This window comes from Oryctolagus cuniculus, chromosome 9 (assembly GCF_964237555.1).
Source record: "Oryctolagus cuniculus chromosome 9, mOryCun1.1, whole genome shotgun sequence".
Lineage (NCBI taxonomy): Eukaryota > Metazoa > Chordata > Mammalia > Lagomorpha > Leporidae > Oryctolagus > Oryctolagus cuniculus.
The window spans coordinates 68382349-68398512 of NC_091440.1; the positions used below are offsets into that span (position 1 = coordinate 68382349).

The 16164-nt window shown below is 37.4% G+C and overlaps 1 protein-coding gene across 8 annotated transcripts in view; it reads left to right on the forward strand.

Annotated features, from left to right (window-relative positions):
• FNDC3A (fibronectin type III domain containing 3A) overlaps positions 1-16164 on the forward strand; it is a 183540-nt gene that overhangs the window by 26919 nt on the left and 140457 nt on the right. Inside the window, exon 1 of one of the 8 annotated variants that reach the window (XM_008273831.4) lies at positions 6434-6589. The exons of the other annotated variants lie outside the window; for them this stretch is intronic. Coding sequence (XP_008272053.2) covers positions 6560-6589 — 30 coding nt within the window. The 5' untranslated portion in view covers positions 6434-6559. Of the gene's footprint in view, positions 1-6433; positions 6590-16164 lie in introns of those variants that run through there. 8 annotated transcript variants of the gene reach the window in all.

Here is a 16164-nt window from a genome sequence, read left to right on the forward strand (position 1 = left end):
TGGAGCTCCAAATCCTTCTGTCACCTCTAGTGGCTGTCTGCAGGTTTTCACTGCTGCTGTGAATTGGGGGCTGTTGGTTTTCAAGACTACCATGAAGCTGGGGGAGAGAGAAGAGAATAGAGTGAATTAAAATGGTGCACAACTCACTGTCCATACCCAGGATTCAACTGTTTTCCTTGAGCAGATTGTTGTAAACCTCCAGTTAATTTCCGGAGATATGAAAAAGTTTATTTTGGCCATTTACCCCTGTGTTCTCATTGCTGTTATGGAAGAGCAGATTTTCAGAAGTTCATATTCTGCAATTCCCAGTGGCATCATCCAAAATAGGGTTTTAATGGAATAAAAATACAAAATGATCAGAGAGTAGGTCTTACTCTGTACAGAATGTAACATTTTTTTAATGTCAAATAGATGTTTTTGTGGGCATCTAATCTTGGGAATAAAAAAACGGTTTTTATTTACCAACCTGTACTTATTTCTAAATTTATACAGTGTAATCAATTTCTACATTATATAAAGACATGACTTGTATGGAATAAGACTATGTTCAAAGCCTTCTGGTTTAACATTTGTAAGAAGATGATATGTTTCATTTGATTCAGATCTTTGCTTCAGAAATTAACCACTTCACAGGTCCCTGAATTTCCTTACTTACATAATAAGCTTTTCATGTATAGCAGGCCCTTTGGACATTTGAATGAGAATTATCTCAATATATTCACGCCTTTGTGTAGAGGAAACTAAAACAGCAGAGCAAGGGAAAATAAAGGTGTTTTTCTTTATCTACACCCTGTAAAAAACAAATCCTAAAATGTTCATTTTAGAGATTAGCCTTTACATGTTACTTTTATTTCCAAGAAAGTTGTGTTTGGTTTGACTAGAAATAAGAAAGAAGACATTGACTAATAACCAGAAGTCAGATATAATTTTAAGAAGTGATCACATTTTTATTTTATTTATTTGAAAGAGTTACAGAAAGAGATCCCCATCCGCTGTTTAATCCCCAGATGGCCACAACAGCTGGGGCTAAGCCAAGCTGATGCCAGGAGCCTGAAGCTTCTTTCTGGGTCTTCTACATGGGTGCAGGGACCCACGTACTTGGGCCATCTTCTGTTGCTTTCCCAGGTGCATTAGCAGAATACAGGATCAGAAGTGGACCAACTATCTCTAACTGGTGCCCAGCTGGGATGCCAGCCTCGAAGGCAGAGGCTTAACTTGCTACGCCACAGCTCCTGCCACGTGATTACATTTTTAAAGTTAAAAAATCATCACTTACTAATTATATATTTTAAAAATCTGATAGCTTGTACACCAAACTATAAACATTTAGTAAACTTTAAGGCTAAGATTACTGAGGCTGTAAAATAATAGCTCATACCTTCATGACAATAATTATTCTGCTCCATTATTCTAATCTAGGCCCTCAATCATAGATTTCATAACACAAATTAGTCTCTTCTAATTGCTCTGTAGCATTGCCTGACAAATATGGAAAGCCGGCACTGCAGGTAGTGGCTTTACCCACCATGCCACAGCGCCGGCCCCTGTTACCACATTTTTTTATAAGCAGACATTAAAGAAATTAACTTTCTGATAAATATCCAGCTATGCTGGTCTGGAAGAAACTTAATACATGTATTCAAGTACTCCCTCTATAAAATATCACAGTGCTTCTTGTTCTAAGAAGTAAAAAAATCAGACTTAAAAATTTGGAATATTTTTTTTTTTTTTTTGACAGGCAGAGTGGACAGTGAGAGAGAGAGACAGAAAGAAAGGTCTTCCTTTGCCGTTGGTTCACCCTCCAATGGCCGCCGTGGCCGGCGCGCTGCGGCCAGCGCACCGCGCTGATCCGATGGCAGGAGCCAGAAGCCAGGTGCTTTTCCTGGTCTCCCTTGGGGTGCAGGGCCCAAGCACCTGGGCCATCCTCCACTGCACTCCCTGGCCACAGCAGAGAGCTGGCCTGGAAGAGGGGCAACCGGGACAGAATCCGGCACCCCAACCAGGACTAGAACCTGGTGTGCTGGCGCCGCTAGGTGGAGGATTAGCCTAGTGAGCCGCGGCGCCGGCCTGGAATAAATTTTAAGATCTAAAGAAAATGCTTCCTAAAATACCAGTTGGAAACAAAGTTCCAAAGAATCTAAGCTACAATTTAATTTTATAGTTTGTGCAAAACAATAAGAGTATTCTTATTGAAAAGCTGGGTCCCGGGGTTGGCACTGTGGGGCAGTAGGTTAATCCTCTACTGTGACACTGACATCCCATATAGGTGCCAGTTCTAGTCCTAGCTGCTCCTCTTCTGATCCAGCTCTCTGCTAAGGCTTGCGAAAGCAGTACAGTATGGCCCAAGCACTGGGGCCCTGCACCCAAGTGGGAGACCCAGAAGCAGCTCCTAGCTTCTGGCTTCAGATCGACCCAGCTCCAGCCGTTACAGCCATTTGGGGAGTGAACCAGCACATGGTAGACCTCTTTGCCTCTCCCTCTATCTAACTGTACCTCTCAAATAAATAAATAAAATCTTTAAAAAAAGAAAAGCTGGGGCCAGCACCATGGCTCTCTAGGCTAATCCTCCTCCTGCTCCGCCAGCACTCTGGGTTCTAGTCCCTGTTGGGGCGCCAGTTCTGTCCCGGTTGCTCCTCTTCCAGTCCAGCTCTCTGCTATGGCCCGAAAGGGCAGTGGAGGATGGCCCAAGTACTTGGGCCCTGCACCTGCATGGGAGACCAGGAAGAAGCACCTGGCTCCTGGCTTCAGATCTCTGTCCTTAACGTGTTGTACAATGTGAATTAATGCTATAACTAATACTCAAACAGTATTTTACACTTTGTGTTTCTGTGTGGGTGCAAACTGTTGAAATCTTTACTTAATATATACTGAATTGATCTTCTGTATATAAAAATAATTGAAAATGAATCTTGATGTGAATGGAATGGGAGAGGGAATGGGAGATGGGAGGGAAGTTATGGGGGGTAGGGAGCCATTGTAATCCATAAGCTGTACTTTGGAAATTTGTATTTATTAAAAGTTAAAAAGAAAGAAAATGAATGAGTGTGATAAAGTTATGGAACTGTATAAATGAAAAGGAGTGTAGAAAAATCTTCCAATTTTTTTTTCTTTTTTTTATTTATTTGACAGGTAGAGTTACAGACAGTGAGAGAGAGAGAGAGAGAAAGGTCTTCCTTCCTTCTGTTGGTTCACTCCCCAAATGGCCGCTACGGCCAGCACTGCGCCGATCAGTAGCTAGGAGCCAGGTGCTTTTCCTGGTCTCCCATGTGGGTGCAGGGCCCAAGTACTTGGGCCATCCTCCACTGCCCTCCTGGGCCACAGCGGAGAGCTGGACTGGAAGAGGAGCAACCGGGACTAGAACCTGGCACCCACGTGGGATGCCGGCACCACAGGTGGAGGATTAACCAAGTGAGCCAAGGCGCTAGCCCGAAATCTTCCAGTTCTCAACAGATGGAAAAACAAAATAAAGCTGATAGTTTGCCAGTTAATGAGTGACAGAATTGAGACCAGAATCAGTGTCTTATGGTCCCAGTCTTAGTCACTTCGGAGGATGGAAGGAATTTAAATTCATAATTTGAAAGCACTTGATTCTGGGTAAATAGTGATTCAGTTGATACTAAGAAAACAATTCCTAAATGGCAACACCAGTCTTACTGGAATGGTTAGTGAATGCCTTTTCAACACTGTCTCCTTTTGTTTAGTAGTGTTGTTCATAAGACAGTAACTGAATCCTTATGAAGAAATAGAGACCATCAGTAAAAGCAACTAGGTAAATATAAAATACAGTGTAAATACATTTTTAATTTTAATTCTGACTAAAGAAATTTGCAGAAATAAATAATTATACCGTTGATTGGCTTATAATGTATGAAGATGTTAATAGTTTTATAATAGCACAAAATATAGGAAAAAGAACTGAGTATAGAGGAGCAAAGTTTTTACATAAAATTTTTATTAATCAGAACTATGTCATAAATCGAGAGATTCACTGTAATCCTCAGGGTATCTACTTATAAGATAACTTGAATGTAATTAAACAACAGAATGTAATTAGAGTATAAGAAAATGGTTAACACAAACAAGTTGGTAATGAAGGAATTGAGGTATAAACAATATGTAATACAGAAAATTAAAGCAAAATAACAAATGTAAATCCTACCTTACTAATTATATTAACTGTAAATGGATTAAACACAACAGTGAAAAGACAGTGGCTAACAGAATAGCTAGAAATCCATGATCCCACGATGTCCTATCTACAAGGGACACTGTCTTTAGGGGTGGGGAATGTCCACCCATGGGCTATATGAGACCTGTGAAATCATTTGGTCTGGCCTTACCAAGGCAATCACAGGTGGGACTCAAATTCAATAAAATGCAGAGTACACTTTAAGCTGATAATTTTGTATGGCCTGTGAATGATGTTACAAATATTCAAATGGTGGTAAAAAGTTATCCTGCCCCTGCATCAAGACATAAACATATTGAAATTTAAAACATGGTAAAAGATACACCATACAAACTGTGACCAATAGAGAGGTGAAGGCTTTAAGTAAAAATTGCTATTGGAGACAGAGGAGGACATTTTATCATGATAAAAGGGTCAGTATGTACCTAATAACAGAGCCTTAAAATACTGAAATAATACTTGACAGAATTGGAGGCAGAAACGGGCAGTTGAACAGTTTTAATTGGAGATTTCAATATCCCAATTTCAGTTTTGAAAAGAACAATGTGAAAGTCAACAAGGAAATAGAATATATAAACAACACTGTAAATCTAACATAAACCTATTTAATATTCCACCACCAACAGCAACTATACGGTCTTTTCAAGTGCACTTGGAACATTGTTCATCATAAGTCATATGGTAGTCCATAAAACAAACTAGTAACTTAAAAGACAGAGGTAATAGAAAATACATTCTCCAAACAGCAGAATAAGATTAAAAATCAACAACAAGGGAATTTGGGGAAGTAACAAATAATATAAATGAAGTGCAATCCATAAAACCAGTAGACAAAAAATAACTTACAGGGGAAATTAGAAAATACTTTAGGATAAATGAATTAAAAAAGTAGAACACACTAAAATTCATAGGATATAGCAACAGCAGTGACTAGAGGAAAATTTTTAAGTGTAAGAGCCTCAATCAGTAATCTTACTTTCCACTTTAGTAGACTAAATGAGTAAACTAAACAAAACTAGCAGAATGGGAAAAATTCAGTAAGATTAGAGTGGAAATAAATGAAATAAAAGAATAGAGAAAATTTTAAATACCAAAAATTGGTTCTTTGTAAAGATCAGTGAAACTGCCAACCCTTTAAGAAAGATTGATCAGGGAAAAAAGGAAGCTGAAATTACTAAAATCAAGAATGAATAGGAGATGTTGTTAACCTCTTACAAAAATAAAAGGATTCTTAGGAATATTCTGAACAATTGCAGGACAATAAAAAAATGTTGTAGGTTAACTGAAAAACACATTTCCAGAAAGACAGGTCAACTTTGAATCAAAGAAAAATAAGAAAATCTAAATACAGCTGTAAAATACAAAAAAAGAGGGGGAAGGGAATTTGTATATCATTATTTATAATAGCCAGAAAGTGGAAGAAATCCAAATGTTCGTCAACAAAGTGGTATATCCATACAGTAGACTATTATTTGGCTATAAACCTGAATGACTCTTGAAAACAGTGTTAAAGAATCTAGTCAAGAAAGTCTTAAAGTTTCTTTTTGAGGTAATCAGAATGTCCTAAAATTTGTTGAAATGCTTGTATAATTTTTTGTGTGTTTTCTAGAAGCCACTGAACTGTACTTTCACTGTGTAAATACTATGATACCTGGATCATGTCAATAAAATTTTTATAAAATCATTTGCATTTTAAATATGTGTTTCATTTAAATGTGATTGTTCATGCTGAAATAAATTATTATAAAATGTTACCAATCTGTCTTTGATAAATAAGTTAAATTTATGGAATCAATTTCAGAATTACAGCATTAATAGATACATGGTGTTAAATAGTTTACTGTATGCTTCCTAATTATATATCTACAAATAGTACACAAAGTATAAATATGCTGAAATACTTCAAGATCAGAGAGCAAAAGTAAGTATAAATGTGACTTTAAAATGAAATATATTTTTGAATTCTAAATTTTTAACTGATGAATGATCCATTCACAGATGCTACTGCAGGTCTTTGTTGATTTGGTTACTATGGTGACTAGATACATTCATGTACAACAGGAAGCTTACTGTACATTGGCTAATTTGATAGGAAGTGAAGGTTTGTGGTAGGTATTGTTGAGTATACTGATCATTGATTGTACCTTTAACATTTCACATCTAAATATATTTTCACTGGAGAGCTATAAAATGATAAAAATGCTTCCAGAATTAAGTTTATAAAGCTTGGCTTGTCAGACTAGGGTAATCGAAGGTCCAGCTTGCCAATGAAGATTACCTCAGTACTTAGTGAACTAGAACAAAATAGGACATCTGTAGCCGAAACTTGAATCTTCAGCAGCCATTGGTAGCTGCGGTAGCAGCAGTTGAATGAGAAAATTAAAGAGGATGCAAGCAACAGTAAGTAATTACTAAGGTTTTAGAAGTGACTTTACTAGATAAGCTTGTTTATGATTTATCACTTCAATCAAATGTTATAGTTTATACCTAAATCTTATTTGTGAGATACTAATACTTTCTTAAAACTACAGGCTCGGGTAGGGAATGAAAAAGATACAAATATGCCAGATTTATGTAAGCTTAAAACTTACTAACTGCTTTTACTATAGAATAATTTTAATAAACCTAGAGTTATCTGTATCTTGAAAAATACTGTGAATAAATAAACTTAATCAACTTTCTAATAGTTTGGACACTAATAATTTAAATATGTGAATTATTTATAAATGAAATTATTTTAGCCTACAGCTTACATTTGTTGCTAAGTGAATTATATTTTAGCATTTTTTTCAGGTTTATGTATTTGTTTAAAAGAGTTACAGGTAGAGAGGGAGATCTTCCATCCGCTGGTTCACTACCCAAATAGTCTCAATGGCTACAGCTGGGTCGATCCAAAGCCAGGAGCCAGGAGCCTCTTCTGCATCTCCCACATGGGTGCAGGGACCCAAGGACTTGGGCCATCTTGTACTGCTTTCCCAGGCCATAAGCCGAGAGCTGGATCAGAAGTGGAGCAGCTGGGACACAAACCAATGCCCATATGGGATGCCAGCCCTGCAGGCAGTGGTTTTACCTGCTACACCAGGGCACCAGCCCCTGTTTTAGCATTTTTAACTTAAAAATGTGTGAAGTCTGGGCTGGCACCATGGCGCAGTAGGTTAATGCCTGCGATCCCAGCCTCCCATATGGGTGCTGGTTCTAGTCCCGGCTGCTCCTCTTCCAATCCAGCTCTCTGCTGTGGCCTGGGAAAGCAGTACAAGATGGCCCAAGTCCTTGGGCCCCTGCACTTGCATGGGGGACCCCGGGAAGGCTCCTGGCTCCTGGCTTTGGATCGGCACAGCTGTGACTGTTGCAGCCAATCTGGGAGTGAACCAGCGGATGAAGACCTCTCTCTCTCTCTCTCTCTCTCTGCCTTTCCTCTCCCTGTGTAACTCTGACTTTCAGATAAATAAAGAAATCTTAAAAAAAAAAAAAAAAGAATTATCAGTCCAGATATACTCTATGAAATTACAAATGAGATTTTCAGAAGTTACAAGAAAAGGAAAGCTGTGACAGACTACTGTAAGTCTACTGAAAGAAATACAACTCTATGGGAATTAATTAACATCTTTATAAACAAAGTTTTCAGTAATTATATTTGAGCCTATTTATTTGTTAATATGATTGAAATGATTTTCATGCATATACACTTGTCACTGGATAATTTATTACAAAGTTCGAAATAACCTAACAGTATTTGAAATCCATGTAATTTGTCATCATAAAACTTTAGAAACTTAGGATTATTTCAGTGACTTATTTTGACTTCTACTTTTTATGTTGTGAGATGTTTAGTCTCAATACCTATTACTTTAATTTTAAATCTCCAACACATAAACTTTTGTGTTTAAGGAGTACAGTGAATTGATTTTGATATCTTGATGTAAGCTATGATATTGTAATCATCTTCTTGGGTGATCTTAATATCCTGGACTTAATTTAAATGCCTTTCTCTACAGAGAATGCTTGAAAGCCATGCAAAGCCAAATGACATCCGGAAATTTCAATTGACACTGATAAACACTAATTATTTTAAATCCATATATTTTTATTTAAAATAATTTCATTGCATTTAAAATGAGAAATATTTTTAAAGATATATTTATTTATTTTGAAAGTCACAGAGAGAGGGATCATCCATCCATCTGATGGTTCACTCCCCAGATGGCTGCAATGGCCAAGGCTGCACCAAGAGCCAGAAGCTTCTTCTGGGTCTTCCATGTGAGTGGCAGGGGCCCAGGACCATTTTCTGCTGCTTTTCCCAGGCCATTAGCAGTGAGCTGGATTGGAAGTGGAGCACGAGGATAGGAACCGGTGCCATCTGAGATTATGATAATACAGACAGCAGCTTTGCCCAGTATGCCTACAAACCAGCTCCAAGAAACTTTTTTTTTTTTTTAAGGTTTCTTTTTTTTTTTTTTTTTTTGAAAGTCGGAGCTATGGAGAGACAGGGAGAAACAGAGGGAGAGAGGTCTTCCATTTACTGGTTCACTCTCCAGATGACATAATGGCCAGGGCTGAGCCAGGCCAAAGCCAGAAGATTCCTCCTGGTCTCCCATATGGGTGGCTAGGGACCCAAATACCCAGGCCATCCTCTGCTGCTTTTCCCAGGCCACCAGCAGGGAGCTGGATCAGAAGTGGAACAACTGGAACACAAACTAACACCCATATGGGATGCCAGCATTGCAGGGGCAGCTTTACTTGCTATGCCACAATGCCTTGCTCCAAAGAAACATGTTGAATATCAAGACCTTTCAATAGAGCTTGTTCGAAAACTAAACATTTAATTGTTGCCAACCTTCATGTGTATATATATTTTTTCAATAGAATACATGGTAGACTTGGGCAAGTATGGCCCTTTTTGATAGGATTAATTAGAGAATGAAAAACAGATCTATTTTATAAGACATTTTGAAATAGGTGAGGACACAGATACTTTGTTGCATATGTACAATACAGACATCCATGTATCTATACACATACCTGTATATACACATATATGTAGGCATTGTCTAATTTATTTATACATATGGTATAGTACCCCATATTTCTGGCATTGTTAGGAATTGAAGTATTCCACATGATATAGATGATTAAACCAAGAAAAAAGGATTTTCTTACTTCTTTTATGGAAGTACTAAGATTTTTTTTTTTTTTTTTTTTGGAAGGCATACTCTGTGTCAGGCCTTGTGCTAGGATTTTCCATTTAGTGTTTTCCTTAATCTTTGAAAACCACTGCCTTACAAATATTTCCTTTTAAGAAAGAAGACACTGGCTTACAGAGGTTAAATAATTTACCTAAAAATTGCACCTCCATTAAGTAACAGAGTAAAATTTGAACATGGAATTGTACAACTTGTATACATATTATTTTCTATCACAGTGACTTTATTTCTTTTGAAACAATTATGAAGACAAGTAAACCTACACAGAAAAGTATTTTCTAATTATCACATGTTATACTCTAGTCTTCTATTATAGCCTTGTAATTTGCTGTAATGATCTATCTTCCTAATTGATCTATGTATTCCCAAACCCTCAAAGTCTGCCTAATATATAGTGGTTCCTTATTATTTGTCAAATAAATGAATTGAATAGATAGATGGTTAATCTCAATTGTTTGTGTAAATGTTGGTATCAAACCTGTATTCTAATGTTTAATTCATATCTTTCACAGGGCTCAAAACCAAATTTAAAACATTACCTTTATGATTTTCTTTTTACTTGCAAATCTTAATCTCTATTTTATACTTCAGCTGAAGTATGTTAACATTAGCCAGCAGATCTTCAGCCTAATGCAGATAAGGTTTAATTCAAAGTTCTTGTTATCAAGTCAACTTAATAACCCTTTAATGTATAGATAATACAGACTTACTTGTAAATTGATAGTACATTTACCTCCCATCTTAATTTGTTAGGAAGAAATACACTTCCCATCTTAATTTGTTGGGAAACTCATATACATATAATAGATTCAAGCTTAGGTACAGTATTATTGAGATATCTGCACTTTCTTGAGATGAATAAACCCAGAAAGTAATTGGATTGTAATTTTGAAGCTTGGGGAATTCAAAGCTACATTTTATATGATGGTAACCGTTAGCCACATGTGGCTGTTTAAACTAATTACAATTACATATTCAGTTCTTCATTTTCTCTCATCATGTTTCAAGTACTCAATAACCACATGTATCTAGAGGCTGTCCTATCAGCACAAATAAAGAATGCTTCCATCATCATAGATCAGTCTGTAAGCTCTGGTGTTGATGTTAGAGGAAAAGATTTAGGAGCCATTTGAAGATCAACAGTGTTTAATTTAGCCAACTTTTTTTTTTTTTTTTTTTTTTTTTTTTAAGATTTATTTATTTGCCAGCGCCACGGCTCACTAGGCTAATCCTCCGCCTGCGGCGCCGGCACCCCAGGTTCTAGTCCCGGTTGGGGTGCTGGATTCTGTCCCAGTTGCTCCTCTTCCAGTCCAGCTCTCTGCTGTGGCCCAGGAGTGCAAGTGCTTGGGCCCTGCACCTGCATGGGAGACCAGGAGAAGCACCTAGCTCCTGGCTTCGGATCAGTGCGGTACACCAGCCACAGTGTGCTGGCCTCAGCAGCCATTGGGGGCTGAACCAACGGAAAGAGAAAGACCTTTCTCTCTGTCTCTCTCTCTCTCTCACTGTCCACTCTACCTGTCAAAAAAATAATAATAAAATTATTTATTTATTTATTTATTTGAAAGACAGAGAGATTGTCTTCACTTGTTCGTTCCCCAAATGGCTGCAATGGCTAGAGCTGGGCCAATCTGGAGCTAGGAGCTAGGAGCTTTTTCTGGGTCTCCTACATGGGTGCAGGGGACCAAGCACTTGGGCTGTGTTCACTGCTTTCCCAGGCCATTAGCAGGGAGCTGGATGGGAAGAGGAGCAGCTGGGACTCACCAGCACTCATATGGGATGCCAGTGCCACAGGCAGAGGCTTAACCTACTGTACCAAGCACCAACTCCACAAACATTTCTTAGGAGTGGTTAAAAAGTTAATGGAAAATAGAATTAAAAAGGTAAATTTATTTTGGTGTAAAAAGTTTTGAAATCTACACATTCACAGAGGTTGCCATATTATGAAATAATGCATGGATTTCAGACTTTTTTGTACCAAAAGAAACTTGTCTTCTAAGTCCATTTTTCCATGAAATTTTTGAAGTGCCTGTATCTGTATTATTGCTGGAATGTAAGATTATTTTTGAAGAGAGATTTAGCAAAAACTAGTAGTGGTTTAGATAGGAAGATATAACTTCTTATCTCAAGGTGTTTGTTTTTAAAATAGTCACTCATTTTGATTCCTTTAAAAAAATACATGCAGATGTTACTAATAAATGCTTATACCTTCATGTTTGAATAAAGTTAATTTGTATAGACAAAGTTGATAACTCACTTGACATTTCAAAGTGATACCCAAATTATTTTATTACTATTAATATTCACTTGAATTTACCTCACTCTAAGTGCCTGGTTGATATAAATTGAGTTATAAGTTAACATGCTTTGGAGTAGTTTATTTTACATATATGTAAACAGTTTGCTGAATGTATAGCATAAAACATAGCCTTGGAAACTCATGACTGGAGCATAGGGAGATTACTGATGCCATAGACAGGAGTGTCAATTGGTAAAGTCAACAACAGGAGTCACTGTGCACTTACTCCTCATGTAGGATCTCTGTCCTTAATGTGCTGTGCATTGAGATTTAATGCTATAACGAGTACTCAAACAATATATTTCACTTTGTGTTTCTATGGGGGTGCAAACTGTTGAAATCTTTACTTAATGCATACTAAACTGATCTTCTGTAAAAAAAAAAAAAAAAGAAATTATCAATTCCCAACTTGACTCTCACTGGGATTAAACATGACAATAGGTCTGAGCTGATTTCATCATCATTTAAAAAAAAATCATCTATTATTTTTCACTTTATGTTTCTGTGTGGGAGCAAACTGTTGAAATCCTTACTTAACGTATACTAAGCTGATCTGTATATTAAGATAATCGAAAATGAATCTTGATGTGAATGGAAGGGGAGAGGGAGTGGGAAAGGGGAGGGTTGTGGGTGGGAGGGACGGTATGTGGGGGAAGCCATTGTAATCCATAAGTCGTACTTTGGAAATTTATATTCATTAAATAAAAGTAAAAAAAAAATAACCTTTTGAATAATTCCAGTTATCCCTTAGCTTACTTTTTAAAGAAGTCTGTAGTGGACCAAATAATATCTTAGGTCTCACTTAGCTCTATCTCTACTGTACACTCCGTGTAGGCAGAGGAGTTCCTGAATCATGTGTGCTAATCACTGGTGTCTCTGCCCTCTTGACCTCCTTTCTTCCTGCCTCACTGCAGTGATGTCTTTATCTGGTTTTCCTGCTTTTATTGAAATTTATTTTTCTTCTCCAAGTAAATAATTTTAAATTTGATTCTTACATTTTTTAAAAAATATTTATTTGAAAGAGTTACACAGACAGAGGAAGAGACAGAGCAAGAGAGAGAGAGATTCTTCTATCTGCTGGTGTACGCTCCAAATGGACGCAGTGACTGGGGCCGCATCAGGCCAAAGCCAGGTGTCAGCTTCTTCGGATCTCTCACATGGGTGCAGGGACCCAATTACTTGAGCCATCTTTTGCTACTTTCCCAGGTGCATTAGCAGGGAGCTTACAGAGCCAATATGGGATGTCAGCGTTGTAGACAGCAGCCCTACTCACTGTACCACAACGCTGGCCACTAATTCTTATATTTTATCTATTCTCTTCCAAACTTCTCCAAGCCATTGTAAATATCTTTATTATTTATTCAGAAATTTAGAGAACATTAAATTTTATATTTTATAAATTTGTATGCTGTTTATTAATGTACATAGTGGGCATATTTATAGATTTAATCAATGACATTTTCATTTTTCATACTGTTACTTTTTAATATAGCATTTTAAGTAGATTTTTCCAAGTATCATCATTGCACAATGCAAGAATAAAAGTCTACAATGTAGTGTAGCATTACTTAGTCATTATAAATAAATGCTAATCTACCCTTTGTTGGTAGCAACTTTACCCAAAACATGTATTTAAGTATGTTTGTTAACTCAGTAAGCAGTAAAAATATTTGTAGTGAATATTTAAAATTTCCACTGACATTACATATCTCTACTCAAGACGCCTGAATTTGAACTGTTGGCAGGCACTCAGATAATTGCTTTTGTCACTCACTGTTGACACTAATGACTCAAATAAGACATTAGACTTCCCAGCATTTGCACTAATAGATGGCAAAGGAAAACTGCTAGGTTAATATACTGCAGTAGTGTGTTAGAGTAAGGTCTTGAACATGCCAGCAAATCTGTTGCTAAAAATTTAAGAAGTCCAAGATACTGAGGAGAGAAATATATTGGAAATTTTTGAAAAATCATAATGTGATAAAACTCATCACATTATGGGTTTGAACCCTGATTGTTCTTAATTTTTAAAATTTACGTAAAGGGGACAAATTTCATGTATTTCATATCTGAACTCTGATTCTTTAAACTGGGGTTAGGATGATTAACAGTACATTTTAGGTAAATAAGTATGAATTTAAGAGCTACCTATTTGTTTCTGTGATATTTGAAGATATTAGAGAATTTCGTTTTTTAAAAAAAAAACAGTAAGATACTACATAATTATTTTATGGTGTTGTATTTATAAAATGTGCTTCATAATATCTCCCTGTGCCAGTATAGACATCAGCGATAGGACTAAAAAATTATAGATAACTTACCAAGGTTTCTCACTTGTCACATTTCCAAGGGTTACTTCATTTACAAGATTTTTCTGGTCATTGGACTAGATTATTTTGATCTTATGATGCTGTACCAGTTCATTTATGATTATTCTAGAAAGAATTTTTGCGTATTTTATCTCAGGTGAAATAGCTAGTCTGTCATTTGTAAATCTTTCCCTATCTAACTTGTATGTGCTCCATACATCATACTTGTATCTATAATGAGATTATGGAAAATTCCATACATTTGTGTCAGATGAATGTAAAAATGATGTAGGTATCCAGGTAACTTGAAGATAAGTGAATTCTGTATTTTGGAGGTGACCAAAACTGAACCACACGTATATTTATATGTGTTAATTTCTATTCATAATCTTTCAATTTAATCTTTTAAAAATAATCATACTTGATGTTACTGTGGTTTAGCTTGAGTCCTATAACTTTTCTTTGTCATTTCATGAAAGTAACTTGTTTTGTTTCATATTCTATCTCCATTATCTGTTACAGAACTTCACATGTAATAAGACCTCAATAAATATCTGTTGAATGAGTGAATGAATTCCACATACTGCTCAGGCTTCATATTCTATTCATCTTTTATTTACTGAACAAAAGTTTGTTGAGAACCTGTTACGAGTTGGGCTCTGGGGCATAGAATTTTATAAGACACATCAAGATATTTGTTTTCCTGGTGAACTTTGATTTTAAAACAAGTAACTGCACAAAATAATTTCAGATAGTGGTAAGTACTAGGCAAAATATAAAATACATTGATACAGTAGAAAGTAGGTAAGGAGTATATTTTCCCCACAATTAGATGGTTAAGTTTTCTATGAGATGATATTTGAGATACTGGAGTTATAATAAGGAGCCAGGCTTGTGAAGATCCTGGGAGAAAAGCCATAATTTAAGTATTCCTGTAAATAAAACTTAGCAAGAAAGATGTTTATGAAATGTATTTGTGTGTGTGTATGTGTGTGATATATTTGAAAGAGTTAGAGAGGAGGAGAGACACAGAGATCTTCCGTCCATTGATTAACTCCCCAAATGACAGCAACAGCCAGGACTGGGCCAAGCTGAAGCCAGGAGCTTCTTCTGATCTCCCACATGGATACAGGGGCCCAAATACTTAGGCTATCTTCTGCTTTCCCAGGCACATTATCAGGGAGCTGGGTCAGAATTAGAGCAGCTGGGACTCAAACCGGCACCCGTATGGGATATTGGCACTGCAAACAGTGGCTTTACCCGCCACGCCACAGTGGTGGCCACAAAATAAGTCTTTTTTTTTTTTTTTAAAGATATATGTTATTTATTTGAAAGACGGAGTTACAGAGAGAGGTAGAGATAGAAAGATCTTCCATCTGCTGGTTCACTCGCCAGATGGCCAGAGCTGCGTCAATCCGAAGCCAGGAGCCAGGAGCTTCTTCTGGGTCTCCCATGCAGGTGCAGAGGCCCAAGGACTTGGGCCATTTTCCACTGCTTTTGCAGGCCATAGCAGAGAGCTGGATCAGAAGAGGAGCAGCCAGGATTAGAACCGGTGCCCATATGGGATGCTGGCACTTCAGGCTAGGGCTTTAACCCGCTGCACCCCAGCGCTGGACCCCCAAAATAAGTCTTTAAAAAAAAAAAGAATGAATGGGTAAAGTGACATAAACAAGCAATTTACTAAAGAACTAGTAACAATAATCAAAGAAGGACAAATTTAAACAACACTAATGTCCTATTTTCTTTTTCGAGGTTGCAGAGAATGTAGTAAAAGTTGTTCTCATAGATGACAAGAAGGGAGATGAAATAGTCTAACCCTTTTAAAAGGAAGTTTAGTGGCCAGTGCCGCAGCTCACTAGGCTAATCCTCCGCCTGCGGCGCCGGCACCGCAGGTTCTAGTCCCGGTTGGGGTGCTGGATTCTGTCCCGGTTGCTCCTCTTCCAGTCCAGCTCTCTGCTGTGGCCCAGGAGTGCAGTGGAGGATGGCCCAAGTGCTTGGGCCCTGCACCTGCATGGGAGACCAGGAGGAAGCACCTGGCTCCTGGCTTCAGATCGGCGCAGCACACTGGCCGTAGCAGCCATTTGTGGGGTGAACCAATGGAAAAGGAAGGCCTTTCTCTCTCTCTCTCTCTCTCTCTCTCTCACTCTCTCTCTCTCTCTCACTCTCTCA